The sequence below is a fragment of the Atheta coriaria genome, unplaced genomic scaffold (assembly GCF_025399875.1).
Source record: "Atheta coriaria isolate IRGN ID8LTWV9N9 unplaced genomic scaffold, Caltech_Dcor_3.1 hic_scaffold_4_pilon, whole genome shotgun sequence".
Taxonomy (NCBI): Eukaryota; Metazoa; Arthropoda; class Insecta; order Coleoptera; family Staphylinidae; genus Dalotia; species Dalotia coriaria.
This window is the reverse complement of record NW_027045446.1, coordinates 8,802,021-8,821,251: the sequence shown is the minus strand read 5'-3', so window position 1 is coordinate 8,821,251 and position 19,231 is coordinate 8,802,021. Positions and strand designations below refer to the sequence as shown.

At 39.6% G+C, this 19,231-nt stretch overlaps 1 protein-coding gene across 3 annotated transcripts in view; it reads left to right on the top strand.

Annotated features, from left to right (window-relative positions):
• LOC135791337 (uncharacterized) overlaps positions 1–19,231 on the top strand; it is a 157,605-nt gene that overhangs the window by 11,095 nt on the left and 127,279 nt on the right. The window contains exons 1-2 of one of the 3 annotated variants that reach the window (XR_010548005.1): positions 2,446–2,841; positions 8,595–8,744. Coding sequence is in view for 1 of the 3 variants with exons in the window: in XM_065301717.1 (XP_065157789.1) it covers positions 8,595–8,744 (150 nt within the window). In the remaining 2 variants the exon portion in view is untranslated. Of the gene's footprint in view, positions 1–2,445; positions 2,842–8,594; positions 8,745–19,231 lie in introns of those variants that run through there. The other 2 variants (XR_010548006.1, XM_065301717.1) reach the window with 2 other exon arrangements.

Sequence of the window (19,231 nt, the reverse complement as noted above, 5' to 3'; positions counted from 1 at the left end):
TCAATTAGATTTGATTAATGGTCGTCTTAATGTCTGCAATGAATACGTCACTTAACACCAATCTCAATATGTTTTTTTCGTTGTATTACCACAAAACTATTTCTGTTAATGATTAACTGTTGATAGGTTTCTTTTTGTTAATAGTTAATTTCGCGGTTTAAATTTATGATGCTCAATGAGTACCTGCCTACTAGTTAAGCTTAAAGTGCGGATGAGTGCACTTAATTGCTGAATTTCTTGCATGCATCTAATAAGTACTCACCTTGAAGGAAGTTGTTGCCGGGGAAAATATTGTTGGACGCGTTTTTCGCCTCGTAAAATCGTAAAAATTTACGATGCAAATTATAACACCTTTGTACTTAACGTGAACTTTAACTTTTACATAGAAAATTTACGTCAACAATAGTAAAAAAAACTAAATTAACAATAGTTTTACAAAAATGTAAATTTTTTACATTAAATGTTTGATTTATTTGCAAATAAATTAAAACTGCGCATGCGTAAATTAAAAATTATATAGTTTCGACTACATTATTTAATTTTACATATAATTACAAGATTTATAATTAATTAAAGTTGATTTTTAGTCGTCTGGAATATAGAATGATTTAATCCCACTTAACAGTTTTTAAAAAATGATTTGTTGAAAACGGAAAGCAGAACATTATTTATTCAAATGTATTTTTGACGTTTTGACTCCGCTGGCGGCTTTAATCTGTCTTTGATCTTTTCCACACTCATAATTATTCGCACACATCGCTTATTTTTGTTTTAATTCGCTTTGGTCCCAGTTGAGAATCACACATGCGTGTCTAATTGTACCCAAACGCTTGCGTATGCAAAACATCAAGTTTTTGTAAAATAAAATTAAAGCCATTTTGAAATATGTATCTAAATTCAAGATGAGCTGGCACTGTATGCAACTCTGGATACAAACGCGAATTTCCAAACGAGTTTGTTTATTAGATTCATAGAGCAAATGCGTCTGCTTCGACTTGTAATAAAATTCCGCATGCAGTTCGCCATTCGCCAGATAGAGACGGTAGCAGCGGAGCGAATATTATATTGAAGTAAGACGCAAGTTGGAGTGGAGAGGTGGAATGTAGACGTAGCGTAGCGCGTTCCTGCTGTGTGCATCCCTGCTGCGCGCATGCCTGAATGTAGTAACATTCGTATCGACGAAACAAGACGCGCAACGGGCAGCCGCAGCACGCAGCAAACTAGACCCGAGAGAGATTGCGCATACTACACTTTCCATCTTCTTCTATAACATAACAAGTATACTGTGGACGACGTCCTCAGCAGCTGCAGAATTCAAGACGTATCGCTGCGTTTCCGTAGTTCAGGCTTTCGTCTCCAGGAGCGCTTCAGTCCAATGCCTCATAACTCTGCGTGTTGTGCATTTCTTGTCTCTTTCCGCACAACACAACGTATACTCGTGTTATTCTCATGGGATCTCTCTCACAGCAAAGACTTTAGAAGGGAGAAAGGTTTGACGAGTCAATCCACGTCGGTCTACACTACTACACACAAACTACACCTACACTATTCCGTTTGTTGTGAGTATAGCATTGAGTTTATGCGGGTTTATGCGGGTTGCCTTGGTAGAGGTGGCATATCGAAACGGAATTGGAATGGGAATGTGTGGGCTATACCTTTGCCGTGCGAGTCACGCTCATTAAGCACACCTACCTGCCGATCAAACGGCGCACCATTGGTTCGGCGAGCTGGAACGACTTCATAAATTATATCAACCGGCGACTTTTTGGCGTTTTCACCACCCTATACACTCGAGGGCAATGCTTGATCCGGCGGCTCCGGGGGGTCAGCCATCATGGATACACAGTGTTGGCAACCACCTCACATCTAGGAAATTTCTAATTTTACTTTCGCACTAATATTTCCGACGATTGGCAGCCATGAAGCGATAAAATCGTACATTTTTCGGATTCTGCCGCAATTAGACCTACGGAGATAATTTAATTTAAAAAAACGAGAGAAGCCTCATTAGCAATTATGCAAATTTAATTAACGCGAGCATTTTAATCGTGCTGACTGGTCGTCTGATGTTTACCCGCGGGAGGCGCGCTACAAAGTTGATTGTGCGATCAATTTTAATTGCAGAAGTTTTAATTTATCGACAGGGTGTTGCAGAGGTAAGAATATTACTTGCCAATGAGCTGGGAAACGAAATATTTAAATATTGTCAACTGAAATCATGCAGAAATTTAAATGCATGGGATTTAACTGGTTGTGGAAGTGAGAAAACAAAATATTACACAATTTTATTTTGAGATGTTCATAAATTTACAAAATATTACAAGTTACAAGTTACAAGTGTATTTCCAATGCAAAATTAATCCCTAGACGGTTTCCGTCGCTTGCGTATCAAGCCAAGAACTGTGTTTCTCTTGGCTAACCGTTAGGTCTTAAATATCACCTTGCAATTTTCCACACGTTAATGATATGCCACCAAAACGAGTTCCCATGATCAGCAAACACACCGGTATCGCTCCTTTGTTTGGACATTTTTCATTATTTTTATTATCCACGCGGTGGCACACAATGCGCGTGTAACGTAATTGCCACGCTGATAAGAGGCCTCACTGTTGCGGCGATTGTCCAGCATCCCATATCGAGGCAAACTTAATTAACCCTAACGAGCGATATCGAGGGGCTATAAAATCGCCCAGCGGACGCTTTCCACGACACTTCATCGCCATTACTCGTTGGTACCTGCAACAGATTTCCACTAGTTGAAAGTTTAAAGTGTTGTTCATCCCGGCAGAGATTTTCTTTCTTGTCTTAGCTGAAATATACGTGTAGACTACTAGTATAGAGGTGAGTTTTATTTTCCATTTAATTTCGGCGGATTGTGTTGAAATGTAAAAAAGTTCCAAGCGGTTTGTTTGCGCGAGGAAAACAAATTTACGTAATAACAGAAATAAGATTTTTGTGCGGCGACGTGGCGAAGAAAATAAGAAAATAGTTTCGGTTTGTTTGTCCTCGTTTTTTCATTGTTTGTTCATTTCGTTGAGTTTCGTGCCGACCGACGAGTATTTTCAACAATTCACATTTTCTTATATTTGCGCATTGCAATAGTGCGGTGCAATTTCGTATATGTTGCAGTATTGTTCAATGTTTGCACCAAAATTTCGTTCAATTTTATTTGTCTTTCAAATGCAATGAGATTTTTTCCTAAATTGCAACTTTATCAATCAAAAAAATAAAGAAAAAATGATAAATTATTAAGAAAAAATTAAAAGAAAATCATTACTCTTTGAAAAATATTTTTTTCTTATAAATATTAACATTATAAATTATTTTCTCCAAAAAAATTTAAGAAAAATTCTTAAAATCAAAATTTTAATTCATCTAAACACTAAAATAAATTATTTAAAGATTTTTACAAAATATTTGTTTTGAATTTTTAACTTTTTGCTTTTTTTTCCGCTGAAAAAACAGCTTTGAAGCAACGATGCATCCCACCCATCATAGTAAGAGTGGTGTACTTTACAAAATTGAATTACAACGTTTCTCTAATAAACAACGTTCGGCCAAAGTAAACGTAGAGCGAATAAAATATAAGCGCGGTATAAACATTCATACACGGCCACTCGTACACTTGTTTGCGTTTGTCTCCCGTTCCGCTCTCGAATGATGGAAGTAATAAGTAATAAGTGCGAGCAAGGAACGCGCACAATTTCCCTCGCCCGAATTGCAAACACTAAAACAGTAAAACACTAATATAAGCATGTTGCATTCGCTGTACTGAATTTAACACACAAACAACAAACAAGTGCCACACAAGTTTAACAACGCAAAATTTAAGAATTTGTTTTAATTAATTTGCGCGCAAAATTCTATTCAGAGTCCAAAAAAAAAAATACTCCGCCCAATTATGTTTAACAAAGCGTGAAACTCGGGCGAGCGGAACACTTTTCGCCGGTTGCAACACTTTGAAACGACGTCTGATCTTTGTATGCGTTGTTAAGTTTCCAATAAATTCCAACGACTCCCAGACGAAAATAATGCAAAAAATAGATATAGATATATGCAGCGTGTGTGCTGAAAAATTAAATTATATAACAAATAATATGGCGTAGACGATATCGATTCGGCCGTTTCGCTTCACAGCGAAAACTTTGCGATATTCATGAAGCGATTGGAAAAACAACAACACTACACCCACGTGTAAACACAACTCCGTTGCTCGCTGCTCGCGTTATCTCAATATTATTCTGCAATTTTCAGTATTATTTACAGCGTTGATTGTTTGGCATATGTAGGTACGCATTATTCATACGACCAGTGTGACATTTATTTATTCCGCCGATACAGCATGCAGGTTATCTTGCAGAATGTTTCGCGTTTGGCGATTTAAATAAATTATTGACGAAAAAATTGTTTTTAGTACATTTTGAGTAGTGTACTTACTAACAATATCTATAAAGATTTTCGTCTAGATTTCATATGTGCCTATATTTTTAAAAGTTGAATATTTATGATTAAACAAATAACTGGGTCACATGGTTGTGTGCATGAGTTGAAAATGTTTTTCTCCAGTGACTGCAGTCGCTGCAAATTAAATCAATTATTATTATCGCAATCGTATTCAATTCGTGTTATCACCGAAACGAATGACAAGATGATAACGAAACATGGCCGGCGTTTTGCCAACTGAGATTTGCATTGTTTCGACGTTTATTCAATATCATTGCGTTTTGTATTGTTATTCTCAACGATATAACGGGCTTGAAGAAACAATGCAATATTAAATTTATTAACAATTTAAGCTGTGCATTGTTCTGTCGCTTTTTTCGACGTTTATTTGTATATAAATTAAACATTTGAAGGTTACACGTTTAATTTTAACTCTGGATGGAATTTATTTTCACCTTTTTGCACGGTAAATACGCGGATGTCATCTGGAAATTTCGACTGTATGCCGAGGTGGATGCTTCTATTCAGACGCTAATATCGTAGGAGTAGTTTGACATCGTTTGCCGTCGGTAACTGGCTGGCACACGTTTCGCCCGACGAAATTTGTTCAGTTTCCAACGCCATTCGGCTCGTGCTTCTCATTCAGGCTTCTATTACGGTGCCACCGGCGAATGCATAGTTTCCTATTTTCCACGGCGGTGTGTCATCGTCGGGAGATCTTTTGTGAATTCGGAAGGCAACCGCATTTTCCTCTTCACTGTGCATGATGTTTTATACTGCCTGGTGCGAATTTTCCAATCGAAAACATCTAAAAATTAAAAAAACTTCATAAAAACATCAAAAATTGAAGAAAAATAACAGTAGTTAATTTAATAACTAAGTATTATTTATTTTTTTAGTTAAATTTGTTTTAATATATAATATTTCGGTTTGCATAACGTATTTGCATGCTAAATTTAGTTTTGATGAGACCACGAATGCAGCAAACCGAGAAAACTCCTTCCAGCAACGAAAATGCACCGAAATACGAATGGCCCATCTGCAGTCTAGACAAGTTTGATCTCTGGTTGGCTATACCTTCGATATCTTTACCTATTCGGTTTTATTTAGGTGCACGTCGGTATTGTGCAACGCGCATCATCTTTTCCTACACTACCGTTATGGTGCTGAATAGAAAGGTGCAACTTTCATTACGCTACAGCGCCCAACAAAGCACACAAAAAGAGAAAATTTTGCGCGTCGTGGGGTTGAATTCCCAAATGGCCAGCTTTCTCCTCCTATTTCACCTAGAGTAGAGCGCAATGCTATTTGTTGACGCGTCTCGATGTCCATTTCACCGAGATCTCATACCTTCTGCACCTTTAGGTGGAAACGAACGACATTGATCCCGTTTTGGAAGGTTTGGGTGTGCGGAAATCCTACGTGGACATATTGCAAGCGTAATGTTGTTGTTTTGGACCTTCAATTTCATGAAAGAGGGCGGATTTTATTTTTTTCTGTTTTGTTTCCATCCACCCTAAATACGAGCTCACATGTGAGGTTATGTGTAATTCCCATGGGCGAGAGACATCACAAATCTTGCTAAACTACCGCCAGCTGACACTAACGCTGCACTGATTGTTAATATTTTATTTTCGTATAAGTGAATAAGATAATAGAATATGATGACTGTAGAATTGTAATATGAAATTGTTTACGAAGGCTGCGCATGTAAAACGACTGATCCAAGACACCCACCGTCAGTTTATCTTGTTTGCCGTGTTTGTTCGTTGGCTTGAGTTACACATGCGGCCGCCTTGTTTGTGCTTCTGCAATCACCACTATCGCAATATCCTAAGGTCCGATTGCGTTTTTACGGTTTTCAGTTACCGCGGCGCAGTTGTAGGCCCCACACGTTTTAATTTAATTTAATTTACGTCCGCTGCTGGAGATCCAATTTAGGTTATGTATATACATCGATACGAAATGAATGCCATCTGATAAAATCGAGATGAAAGCGCGCGCGCGCTGTTATCTCCGCAGCAATTAAACACAAACACGCGAATTCGAAACATGCAGATATCAGCGTAATTAATTTTAGTTAATTAAGAACTTTAGCAAAACATTTTTCAACTTGCGCGCATGCGGAATAAAATAAATTAACACTGTGATATGAACTATACTAATATGAACATAAATTAATTAAGCAAACCGTGAGATAACGCTGTGCACTCGCTCATTAGACGTTCATTAGGATGCAAATCCGGTCTGGTTGAGTGTTAAATGCACCACAGACACAGCGTTAACATTTTTATCCGCACGCAATGAAATAAAAAAATGAATTTAAAAATATCCAGCGCAAATGTGCACTATTTCATTGAGTTTATTAGTTTAATTCGATATTAATCGTATGCTATATTCACATATTTGTCGCTTATTACACTCAATTTTAAATTTAACATATCTACATGGTGTTTATCGCAATAATTTATCGATTATTTGATGTTAGTATTACGTTTAAATAACACACTGTATACAATCGGATTGTTCTGGATGATGCGAGTGTGTGTAATAACATTTTGCGCGCAGATGTCGTTGGCTCGCTCGCAGCGGTCGTTTTTAATGCACGCTTGATTGCACTTGATATTCATTCCGTCCATTCCGATGTCTTCGCCGGGGCCGTAAGATGCCGGATCGAAGACCCGATCGAGACGGCCAATAATGAGCGCTCGGCTGAGACCCGTCCGGTCGCATCCCACAAGGCAATTGGATGTTTTATTTTTTTTATTTTAAATTATCATTCGCATTGCATTACAGCGCGCTTGGTTTCATTATATTTCTCGGTTTCTCGCGATGGCAGTTTTTAATAAGAGCCAACACGCACGCCGGCCGCATATTGAATCAATACGTATCAATATGTATGAAGTATAAATGCGAAGTATAAGATGCGAAGAAGCATATCCATATCGTAATGTATGAATGCGTCTTGCACTTGCAGTCCAATACAATTATTCAGCTTTGTTTTTCTTTGAGCTATAAGTGCATTAAACTCCGAGTTGAAGCAGACGCATGAATTAACAAATTATTAGTCTACAAATGTTTCTGGCTGCAATTGAAGCAATCAAGTGCGTTTGTCTTACGCGTATTCAAGTGGTAAACTTAAATATCTACTTGTAACCATTTTGATTTATTTTTAAAGCAATAGTTTTTGGTGTTGTTTTCAAGGACTCGTAACTGTTTCCTTGATTCCGGTGACAATAAATAGTTGTTCGGACGGTTTGCTTGGCTATTTCTATAAATAATTCGGTTTCTAGCAGCCCATTTGCTTTTTTTTGTGTTTTCTGTATCGTGTATTTCTGCATCGCCTAGTAATTGGCCTACACACGCAGCGTGGAACGCAAAGAAGTCAATTAAAAGCAAATTTATAGCCTACACCTTTCATTCTTTGTCCTTGTTTATTGCGCTCTAGCAAGCACACACAATCTCACACTCGCAAGTATTATTCGTCTGGTTGTTTATCACTGTCTTGCCGGTTTATCTCGGCGCGGCAAACACCTTCCTACGGCATTCCGGAGAAAATCGTTGCTGTTACTGTGCCGTGGTGATGAAGATGGCGGTAGTGTGTCTATAATCGTGCATTTATTTCATTTCTAACACACAAATATATTCGGTAGATTTTTCCTATCCGCTGGAACGTTTCCGACGTTAGGATCGAAACATGTTGGGTTTGTGCGCATGTGCAATGCACGGAGACATGCCGAGTTTGCGCCCTTTCAAAAGGACACAAGGGTGCAATGTAGAGATCTTTTTCTTACACGATAAAGTTGTCTTTGTTCAACTTGTGGCACATTTAGTCCACTGCAGTTTTGGGGAGGGTGGTTGTGTTACAAACCGAGCACGAAAAGTGAGGGAAGGAAGGAATGGAGACACTGCATGCCGCAGTCATTACGTTACGTGAACGCCCAACCCTTAAGCAGGAACATGCGGAATGAATTTAAAGGATTAAATTTTGAGACGTCGAACTAAAGAACAAAAATTATAAAAATATAAGACAGGAACCTCTAGCTCTGTAATTAGCACGAAACGCACGTGAAAAGAAATGAACAAAGCGCATAATTTAACAACTCCCAATTTATTTTATGTTTAAATAATTACCTCTTGCAATATTTCAGGTGCAAGATGAAATTACAGACCTTAAACAAATCGATTTCGTGCCGAAACAAGCGAAAACGAAATGCAGTCGTCCACGTCGATGCAATCAGACTGGAATTCATTCCGTTTGGTTTCATGGTCTCATGGTAATCCGATTGATTAAAAAGGAGGTAAGTGCACTTTGTCGAAATGAAATATTTGTGTGTTGCATTGCGGAATTGCTCTGTTTGCGCAGCGCAATTTGGTAATTTTCCTAAATCTAAAGTTTAACGAGAGATAAGATAGGGTTACCAGCGTAAAACGAAAAAAATAACGTCACTAATGCACGAGGGTAAATCTCCAGTGAGGATATTCGGTGATTTGTAACTTTGTGTCCTTTGCAAACTTGTCTAATATTTCTCAAGCACCTAGAAATCTTGTCTAAATACTTGTCCAACTCGACCAACTTTCCAGCATTCCGAATTATTAAGAAAGTTTTCATATTAGCTTTTGATAAGACCAGAAGCGTCCGGATATCTTTCCATATGGGCGGTCGGATAGTTTTAATTAAATAACAAGAGAAGTTTCGTGACTTTTGCGCGCGCGTCAATCCCCAACGACATGGCCGTTCATGTAATCGTTTTAGTTTGACGACGACATGCGGTTATTAGTTTCCAGCGCTGCGTGCTGCGGATGAGAAGAGTGTTGTAGACCAGTTTAAGATATTGATAAAAATTAAAGTGGTTTCCACTAGTCGTGACTATTTGGCATAATTAATGAATGTGAGCGTGCTGGAAACCAGTTTGGAATGCTTTGGATCCCCAAATCAATAACGTAATTTACGATATCCGATATCAATACGCTGGGAAATTTCATTTTCTGCAAGAGTAAAATGAAACATTGTCTGGCGCGCATGCATTAATGAAATGAATTCAATATCTGGAAAGCTTTAGCGCTCGGAGTACTTTTTTGTTTTATTTTTGCATTTTTGATGCTTTGCAATTTACAGTGCAGACAAATGGCGTCATTTTTCACTCCGGGAATAAAAAGGGTACAGTTGCAAACACTCTCCACTAAATGAATCTAAAAAATAAAAAATGTATAAACATTTAAAGAGCGCACTTACGCCTATTGCGCCCGGTCAAATATTGAAAGGAAACGTAGCGCAAATAATGATAAGCCAAATTTGATAGACCTATACGTAAAGAGGTTACTTAAAAGTCCCAACACGCGCACGTAGCGCGTTTACTTTCGCTTTATATTTACCAATGGCGGGCGGTTGAGGCAGTGGAAGCTGTAGATGTGTGCGTGTTTGTACAAAAAGAATTTTCCAATTTGTGTCGTTTGCGTTCGGCGTGCGTCTTTTTTTCGGGACGTGCTCACTGGGCGCGGTCGTTCTTATCGTTCAGACCGAACCTTCGACCGAATGTTCAATGGCATCGCGGCCATCGCATGTGCACAGAGTAACGAAGTTCGTGCCGGCTTTTACGCTTTTTTCGGTGTCCAAAGGACCACGTTTCTCTATTCACATACGAAGCATAGAGTCAGAGTCTTTTCCGGGCGTAATTTACTTGAAATGTATACAAATTGTTTTAAATTTCAACCAAAAAAAGCAAAAAATTACAAAAAAAACATCCAAAAATATTTCTAAAAATTATTTTACACCAAAATTAAATTTTTTTTTAAATTTTATTGAAGGCACTGTGTGGAAGCTTTTGCATTACATATGACATTGCGTCTTTCCAATGTCTCCGTCTCCCTGCAAATAGGACTTCCCAGATAGCACGTGAGATATGAAAGAGGGAAAACTACTTTTGCGTCTGCACGTGACACATACACATATAAAGTGTGTTTCATTTTCCTTCATACACACATTATGCTTCTAGTAAATTTTGTACACACTTTTCGGGCATGATGTTTCCTCAACTTTCTCTGCTGGTTCCCAACTGGTAGTCGAGAGCAGCCGTCTCGTCCGCATCAATTTACTCCAACATTCCGGTGTTTGTGTTTTACGTTTTTCGACGCGTTTTTACTCTGTAGAGTGCGCCCGGCGCTGCTTTGATGCAGTTGCGCGTAAAGTGTAAATTTCGAACATGGTGTAATCGCCAGGGAACGCTAAACGTGTATAGCTCTACACACACATAGAGTTTATAAAGTAAAACCCGTTGGGCTTCAAACGAAAACTTGTTCATTCCGAGATAACATCTTAGCGTGTTTTTTTTATCCTTGTCGCCCAATTTGGATTAATAATGATGCGAAACATGTTGGTAGGCGTACGCACATGATGAGAGGGCAAAATATAAAGGGAATTACTTTATTATGTCATGACATGACAGGATACGCCGAAGAAGCATTGTATTTATCAATGTGTGGCTAGAAGTTCTTCCATTTTCAACGCGTACACATGGTTCATGTGTAATATGCGGGTACTGTCATGTAGTTGTTGTGGTTGTGTGTATGTGTGTCGGCGAGTTAACGACCGAAAAGGCTCTTGTTTCGCGCGAAACGCGCGTTTTACGATCAACAGGTCATTAAAATTACCCTCACTCGTAACAAAATGCCGGCACTGATTTTTCTTTCTTATTGAACAATTCTTTAAATTGACGGAAACACCCAAGCAGCTTAAACATGAAAAATACTATCAATACAGCACACAAAAAACCCGATAGTCAAATTTGTTTTTTACGATGCAAATTTTCGTAAATAAATCTGTATTTGCAATTTAAACTAGTTTAATCTCCGCATTAGGAAGTTGCAAGCACGTTTTTCGTGGAATTCCCATCAAATTTACATACATGCATACATAAATAAACATTATGTTGATAAAAAAGTATAACGTCGTTGGTTCAATATACTCGTCGAAAAAAAAACTTTATTTTGTTACCTGTTTTCTTCTCATATCACATATGAGGAAAAGGACGAGCGCAGTTTCATTTGCTATGCTCTAAGGCACACGATAAGTCCTAGAACTCCTAGATATGAGCAATGGCGGCACGCCTACAGGTAAACCCCTCGGACCAACATAAATATACCATATAGGGGTGCTTCGTGTGCGCTGGAAAGTCTCCGCAGGAATTCATGAATTTCTCGGCGCTGCATGAAATAAATGAGATCCGGGATAAGCAAGGATGAACCGAGCAAGATGAGTTACATCTATAAGATATAGACTCCAAGCGCAGCCTGAAGATTGACTTGGTGTAGAACGGATAAAAAGTCGAGATGAGGTTCATCTTGTTAGATGTTACGAGGCATGTGCACAGACGAAAAAAACACAACAAATCTAATTTTGATGAATTTAGAATACCTACGAGATTCTCTAGTGATTTTTGTTCTTTAACTTAATTTTTCAGCTTTCCGTTGACGTGGCGGTTTTATTTAGCTGAACCAATCCAACCCTAGTTGGCTTTTATTTTTTTCACTCTACCTACTCGTCGGCTAAGATTGCGCCGGCTCGGTCTTGTGTTTATTTTACATTTTTACGTTGTCGTGTGCACTGTGCGCGCTTCTATTTACTTGAAGCACACCGCGCGGAGCATTATTTCGCTAGCGTCTTTTGATTGCTGTTCGCCATGCTTGCTTGGATTTTACACAATGCATTCGAGGTTGTGTGGAGCAGTGTCGAAAAGTTTAACTATGCCAGACACGCCAACGAGGAAAAAGAAAGAAAAACGACGCGTTACTTTAGATCTACAGATTTGCTCTCCAGATTGATGAGACGAAAAAGATTAGAGCAAGCAATCTTGTTTTACTGATCAATTTTCCTCAACAAGCAAAGCATCATTTTTAACCCGTTATGTAACTCTCTGCAACTTTTCTTTGGTTGTAAGAATTCAAGTTTATTATTTCTATTGACATTGATTGATTTATAACGTTTTTCTTGTCCAACCCTTGATTTTTTGCCCAATAACTTTCTATTTCTATTATTTTCTTGAAGAATGGAAGCAAAAAAAATTTTGGGCATGACTTTTTTTGTAACATCCTTCTTTGAAGGCTCCGAGCGGTTAGTTTGGGTCGCTTTCAAAGCTTTCGGGTGAACTCAGGCAAACGACGCCGCTGGTATCGATCCGTTGAAAAGCTCGACGCGTTGGTACAGCAGACGCCATCTCACGACAATCGCGAAGACTTTCCTCCCCCTATCTCCCACCACATTGCATTTCAACTCCGACTGCATGCTACCTTTGCAATAATTGCATCAATTAAGGAAATTAAATGCAATTAAATGTAAAACGAAGTCGAGTTCTGCGTGATCAGGCCTGTGGTTAATAATATTGCACTAATACACATTCACACACCGAGAATTGCGTGCGTGTTGGTGTTTTAATTGTCGCCTGACTGCGCTGGCAGTCCTACATTGTATTTACTTGGCTCGTCGAAAACGCGCCACGAACGTGGCCTCGAAAGGCGCGCGCTGTGTGCGTGCGTGGCTGCGGCGCATCGATTTCATTTCAAACATTCAAACACTCAAAATGCCAGCCACCAGCCGCCAGCTAACAACCAACCAGCCCATCCAATGCACGGCTGCAAGCTAAACAAGCAGCCAGCAGTAAATATTAATTAGTCGAGAGATTAAATTAGTTTGCATGCGCTTACGAAACACACGATCGTCGACACAACGCGCACGGAAACAGAACCTGCTTAGATTCAACTTTCAATCAACAAATGTTCCCAAAAAAAAAAAAAACATAATCATCTTCAAAATAGATTCACTTGAGTTTTTTCAATTGGTAGGCGTCCTATACAGCGTTCAAAAAAGTAAAATTATGTGAATCGCCTTGTCTTCTTCTTCGAATAGCAACGATGGCAACAGGTAAAAGATGCTGTAACGGTTCTTAATGTAGTTGAGCGTTTCTCCGACTGTTGGCGCTAATATCCTTCTTTCCGAGTCGATCGGTTTGCGACCGCAGTGGCACTGCACTCCTTCTACATGTCTCATTCTAGAAGATTGCTCCCGCAGCCTTGAAATTAATGCAAGACTCCATGCAGCTCCCTTCACATTTGCATGTTATTGATATCATTGTGGAGTTGCGGAGCTGGTAGCAATAGATGCACCTCTCCTGCATACCACACATCAAGTCAAGTAATCTGACATCATCCACACACTCGGCCTTGTGTGTTGCGGTAGAAGCGGCTCGATCTTTGATGAGATGAGATGAGATGCTACCGCCGAGAGGAGATGAGATTGCAAAGTGATGGTCCTCTCTGCGAGGAGAAGGTAAACGCATTGCAGGCGGTCGCACATTAGACGCCACAGCAACTTGGGGGGATGCTTTTAAAACTGTAGAGTAAATTGGCGGCGATTCTTTGCTCGCGAGGCTCTTTACCCTTTATATTCCGCAAAAAAACTGCTTGCTGTTTGTTTTTTTGTGTTGTTGATTAAATTGCGCTTTCAAGAAGAGGCGGAACAAAAGAAACAATCTAAAAGTCTTCGTATCGTCACTATCTTCTATTCTATTCAGTTTTTTTTCTGGTTGGAAATTTACTGACTTGGTGACAGTTCTTATCAGACTGCAAGTATCCGACGGCAAACCACGCGCATGCAAATTGACTCTAATTCCAGTTCAAAATAAAACTTGTGATTATATTGGCGCTGTGGTAACGAATGCACTTTCCACAGACCACATTATATGCCCTGCACTCTCCACCCCCGCGCTTAGAATGCAAATTTTCAAGAAACTAATTAAACTTTGTCAATTTCTCAACCAGAAACTTCATTATCGGATAAAAATACCTATAGTTTGGTACATCTTTTATTTTTATCGTCAGAAAGGATTATTTGATTATTAAACGTGTCTCCGGCTGTGTTTAATAACAATTCACGACACCAGACAGCTCTTTCATGTACAATGTGCAGTTTTATAATTTGTCACCAGCGACAGACCCTCAATTAACCTTATTAAAGAGATAAACTGGATAAATTTGGCTCTCGTCAAATTATCTCCGACCAGACCTTGGATTCCAACTTTTCTTCTCATTTCTGGTGATAGCAAATCATAATTCCGGGCGCAAAGGGATGAAATTTTTGAATATATGTTCTGTTCGCCGCCTCGCTGGATTATTAAAGTTTGCTCACTTGGGTGATATTACAACGCTTGGTTTTTCATCGCCGGCGAGAAAAAAGTGTTGGAAATTTGTTCACAGTCGGCATCCGTCGCTGGCTAATTTCGGCGTATCGCATATTCTTCGAGATTGCACCGCCAGATGGAGTGCACATTCAGTGCATTGCATTTTATTTTATCAATATGCGTTTAAAGAGCCGTCCCCACTCTGGTCGTTAAGTTGACCCGGCTGGAGCTCAGCCTGCGCCTGCCCGGGTCCATCCCACTTTCGTACACCTGCGTTGTATCTTACTTGCACATGCGGGTGGTAGAGAAATCCTTGTTCCTCTTGTATATTGAACTTCAAGTATTGCCAGCGCAGCGTATTTGAAACTGTTTCTGTTTATGTAAACAGCCGCCACTACATTTACCGATATTGAAATTATACGTCCGACTATGCTAATTACATTCGTGAATTATAACTCTACACATCAAAGTTAGAAGATTACTGCACTATATTCAATAATACAAAGTTTTTAAGGTTTTGCTAATTTAAGCAAAATTTTGTTTCATTTTTCAATGCGTTGCTGCAGGCACATTGCCAAGTTAAAGGGTAAAGTGGGTTTTTGCCACTTCTCGTCCTCAACTCCGTGGTTGGGGAGTTTGCAAGCGGACCGTCGGAACGAGCAATAGCTAAACTGAAGGCATGAACGCAATACAAGTGTGCCACTGGCTGGATGTCTCGGAGCTCAAGCAAGAGCTGCATGCGAATTGCGCATCCCGGAAAATTGACTGACTTTCATACACCCACGGCTTGAAGATGAGTCAACCAAACCAAATTTCCACTGGAATATTAACGTTTTCATGTTGAAGCAAAACAAAATTCATTAACCCCTTTGAATAGAATTTCCAAAACTTTAAAACTAACAATTTTCCAGAGATAACCTTAAATGGCCCGGGATGATTTTCTCAGTATCTAGTATCTAGGTGGTAGTGTACATGCATGTAACACTAATGCTTCCCATGGAAATTGCTAAATTAACATCGTAACTTTTGATGCTGCCCGGTTAGCCTGCCGGGCTTCGTGCTGCACGTTTAGGGCTGATCGTGATCAGCGTTGCACTTGCAGTGACACGACCAGCCTCGCGCGAACAATGTCTCCACACATCCACGTCCTGCCGCGGGGCGAACGGAAGCGAGCCATTTGGTTGTAAACGGTCCTCGTCGCCGCCGTCGTCGTCGTTGTCGTCGCTGATGCCGATATGCATTCTAGCGCGCGCACATGCACTAGATGGTAGATCGTGTCATGGCGTGATCGTACATCAGTTAGATCAGTACGTGTCCTCTCGCCACCCAGGAGTGCATGCTTTGCATGATGACGAGGACGAGGATGATTAAGTTGCAAACTTGAAACTTTAATTTTGAACATGTCCAGGCAGCGCCAGCGTGAATCAAGCGCTGGCTCATTTTCCTAAACGAGCGTTTAAAGGTAAACTGCCAACTTTGGAAAAGTTTGATTAGAAAGTACCAGCGCCACGAGCAGGAATAATGAAGAGTCATTTCGATGCAGTCGTGCAGTTAACGTGTTAATGACACGTCCAGAATCTATAAGCTACGTGCCACGACATCGTTATACCAACGCCAGTAACCAAACAGGGTGGTGTTACTACGGCGTCTTTGCGAAACCAATCTAGAGAGGATTATTAATGTCCTTGAGTTGAGCGCACCGAGGCTCCGACTGTGTTGTTTCAGCGTTATGGACGAGCGTGTTCGGCGTCGCACGTGGGTGGATTACATCTACAAATATTGCGCGCACGAATTGAACGATCGTACCTACACAACGTGCGCAATGTGCAAACATAACTAGCGAGTCAAACAATACATTGTAGACACTCCCGGTCAGGTCGTCAAGTTGTTGCTTAGCAAAGAACTCGGCGAGAATTTTATTTTCAAGAATATACACGCGAAAAAAAGATGCGTTCGCAGTCAAACAGTCAAAAAGCATACATGGGGGAATTTGCCTTGTTTATTGTGAGTTATGACCTGTTTAAAACACGCATAGCCCCGCTGTTTGCAAATCTGGTTATACGCTTAGGTTGTTTAAAGCGGAAGCATGTAAAAAATCAAATATGTATTTGATATTTGGCAACCCTGCGCGTGGTAAGTTTGACTGTTGTTTATACTATGATGAAAACTCGTATATGGAACGTGTTGTCGGAACTGGTGCTTGTGTTTCGACTTTGATTAAAACCAGCCTGCACACGTGATGTCGTTTTGGATAAATAGGAAACAAAATCGACCCGGGAGCTCAACCTCAGCTGTTGCACAATAAATATATCTTTAAAACTTCTGCAATACGTTTAGAAATCAATACTCTATACTTTCATTCACTTATTTACATTTCTACAAATATTTTAAAAGATATTTGATAGTGTTTTATGACCCAAAGTTAAAAATCTCAAAATTAAGAAGGAAAACCAAGAAAAAACTTTAGATTTGTCTTTTTACAAGAAAATTTAAATTAAAATTCAAACTTTTTTCAACCCCATTGAGTTTCCAACACCATAGCTTCACAAATGCTGCCCTTGAGTGTTCATCTTTGCCCCGCCCGATAAGCGCATACCCTTAGGGAGCCTAGGACCAAGTAAACTATAGTCCTGTATCTCTCATCCCATACCGGGGAATGAACGGACGAGGGATGCTTATCGCCTGAACTATTAGAGGTGGTCGTGACCGAGCACGCCGGTTGCATTCATTACTATGCATTATGATGGCCACCACGAGACGCATTTACATCATTTATAAACATTTACAAATTCACTGTCCTCTGCGGTCATGCAACTCTACTGCAAGTCGCAACTTTTTGCCGGAATTACTCTTTCGGGACCGTAATGGCCCCACAACTTGTTTCAAAGACGCGAATATTATGCTCAAATATTCATACTGGTTATCTACTTACACATCTTCTTTTGTCGAAATAACTTCTCCAAGCGTCACGTTTATTTTTCGGTGTTTTTTTAATACTTTCCGGGGAAATGAACAGATAAATCACTTAACGACATTAACGACCGGCCTTGCACGTCATTCAGAATGTTGAAATTACATTAAGGCACACATTAATCACCTTAAAGTCCTTGTAATATGTTTCCGATATTTCACCTAAGCGCAACAGTAAATAGACTGACCCTGGACCGCGGTTTTTCGGTAACTAAACTTTTTTCCACTTCTATCTACTCCCAAAGTATAAAAATTGATTTTTTTCTTGAAAACGAAAGTCAGGTACTTAATTACAACCCTTTTACCTGCATTTGACGCAATTCTCATAGATTTTCACTTTCTCATAAATTCAAGGTCATGTCAAAGCAATCCTTTCGTTTTTAAGATGCAGAAACACATTGTACGCCGAAGAATGTTTATTACCGTCGTTTGGTGTTTGTTATGGTTTCACAGCGATTGCGTCACGCTGAAAGCTGAAAGTTGCGAGCAGTCTATAAACGCCCGCAGACGGCCACTATTCATACACGCAAGATAAATATAAATTTTACAACTTTTTATAGGTAAGCCGTATAACCTCGGGGACCTTTCGAAGGTCTTCTTCTTCTTCTCCTCTTTCTGAAGCCGCTGAGGCTGAGTGCAGTTACGCAATGCATGTGTAAACCTACCTCGACCGCTTGTTTGTTGTATTATATTGCAGCCACCCCTTTTTCGAATGGATTTTTATATATTTTCCGCATAATACATCGCAGCTTACATTACGGTCATGTTTTTTGGTAAAAAAGGGTTATGCTGTTTATTCACAGTCAGTTGCTTGGTGGTCAGTCTTGCCGGTGCGTTTCGGCGATGCTAACGCTGATAATAACTAATTATTCATTTTTAAACAGTGCGTGCGTGGGTTAATGAGGTTTTAACTTATTTTTAATTCTCTGTGCGTGGTTTTTAATTGGATCAACTGCAGAAAACACCAATTTGGTTTAAAGAAGGTAAAATTTTTATTTAAAAAAAAAATGTTTAATTTAAAAAGTAGAGTTTAAATTACATTATTCTAAGCCTGCGTAACAAGAAAACTTTTAAAATTGTTCAAAATTAATCCCCTTGATTAATCCCGACTTTGGTTTGTGGCTTTGGTGAACTTTATTGCGGATGGAAAGATTATAAGCACACAGCGGCAAAATCCACTTTGATTAACTTGTAAGCTCTTCCATACTCCATGATATAAAAATGACTACTATTGGAAGTAAAACCAAGTCATACTTTTTAAACATTTTGTTTCGTTTCATTTACACACAGCCACATACACACAACACACTCACGTATTAAATATATACCATAGAGCGATAAGAATCGAAAATGTGAACTCATGATGGCCGCCCCTGATCGAAACCGGTCTCTATACACGTGATTGGGCTCTTGCCGCTCGGCATCCAACTTCCATCTTGCTACACCCATACACTCTCATATCATTCACATATTTCACGTGCCGCCTTTCTCGCTCCCTCGCCGGTTGTATTTACATTTCGTGTGCGGCTCAGGTCTCGGGCGTTAGTCGATCCCCTCGATTCCCATCATCCGCGCCGCTCTCGCATACACACACACAGTGCACATCTTTGTTTACCTTGCAGTCTGCTTATCCAACGAAATGAAAG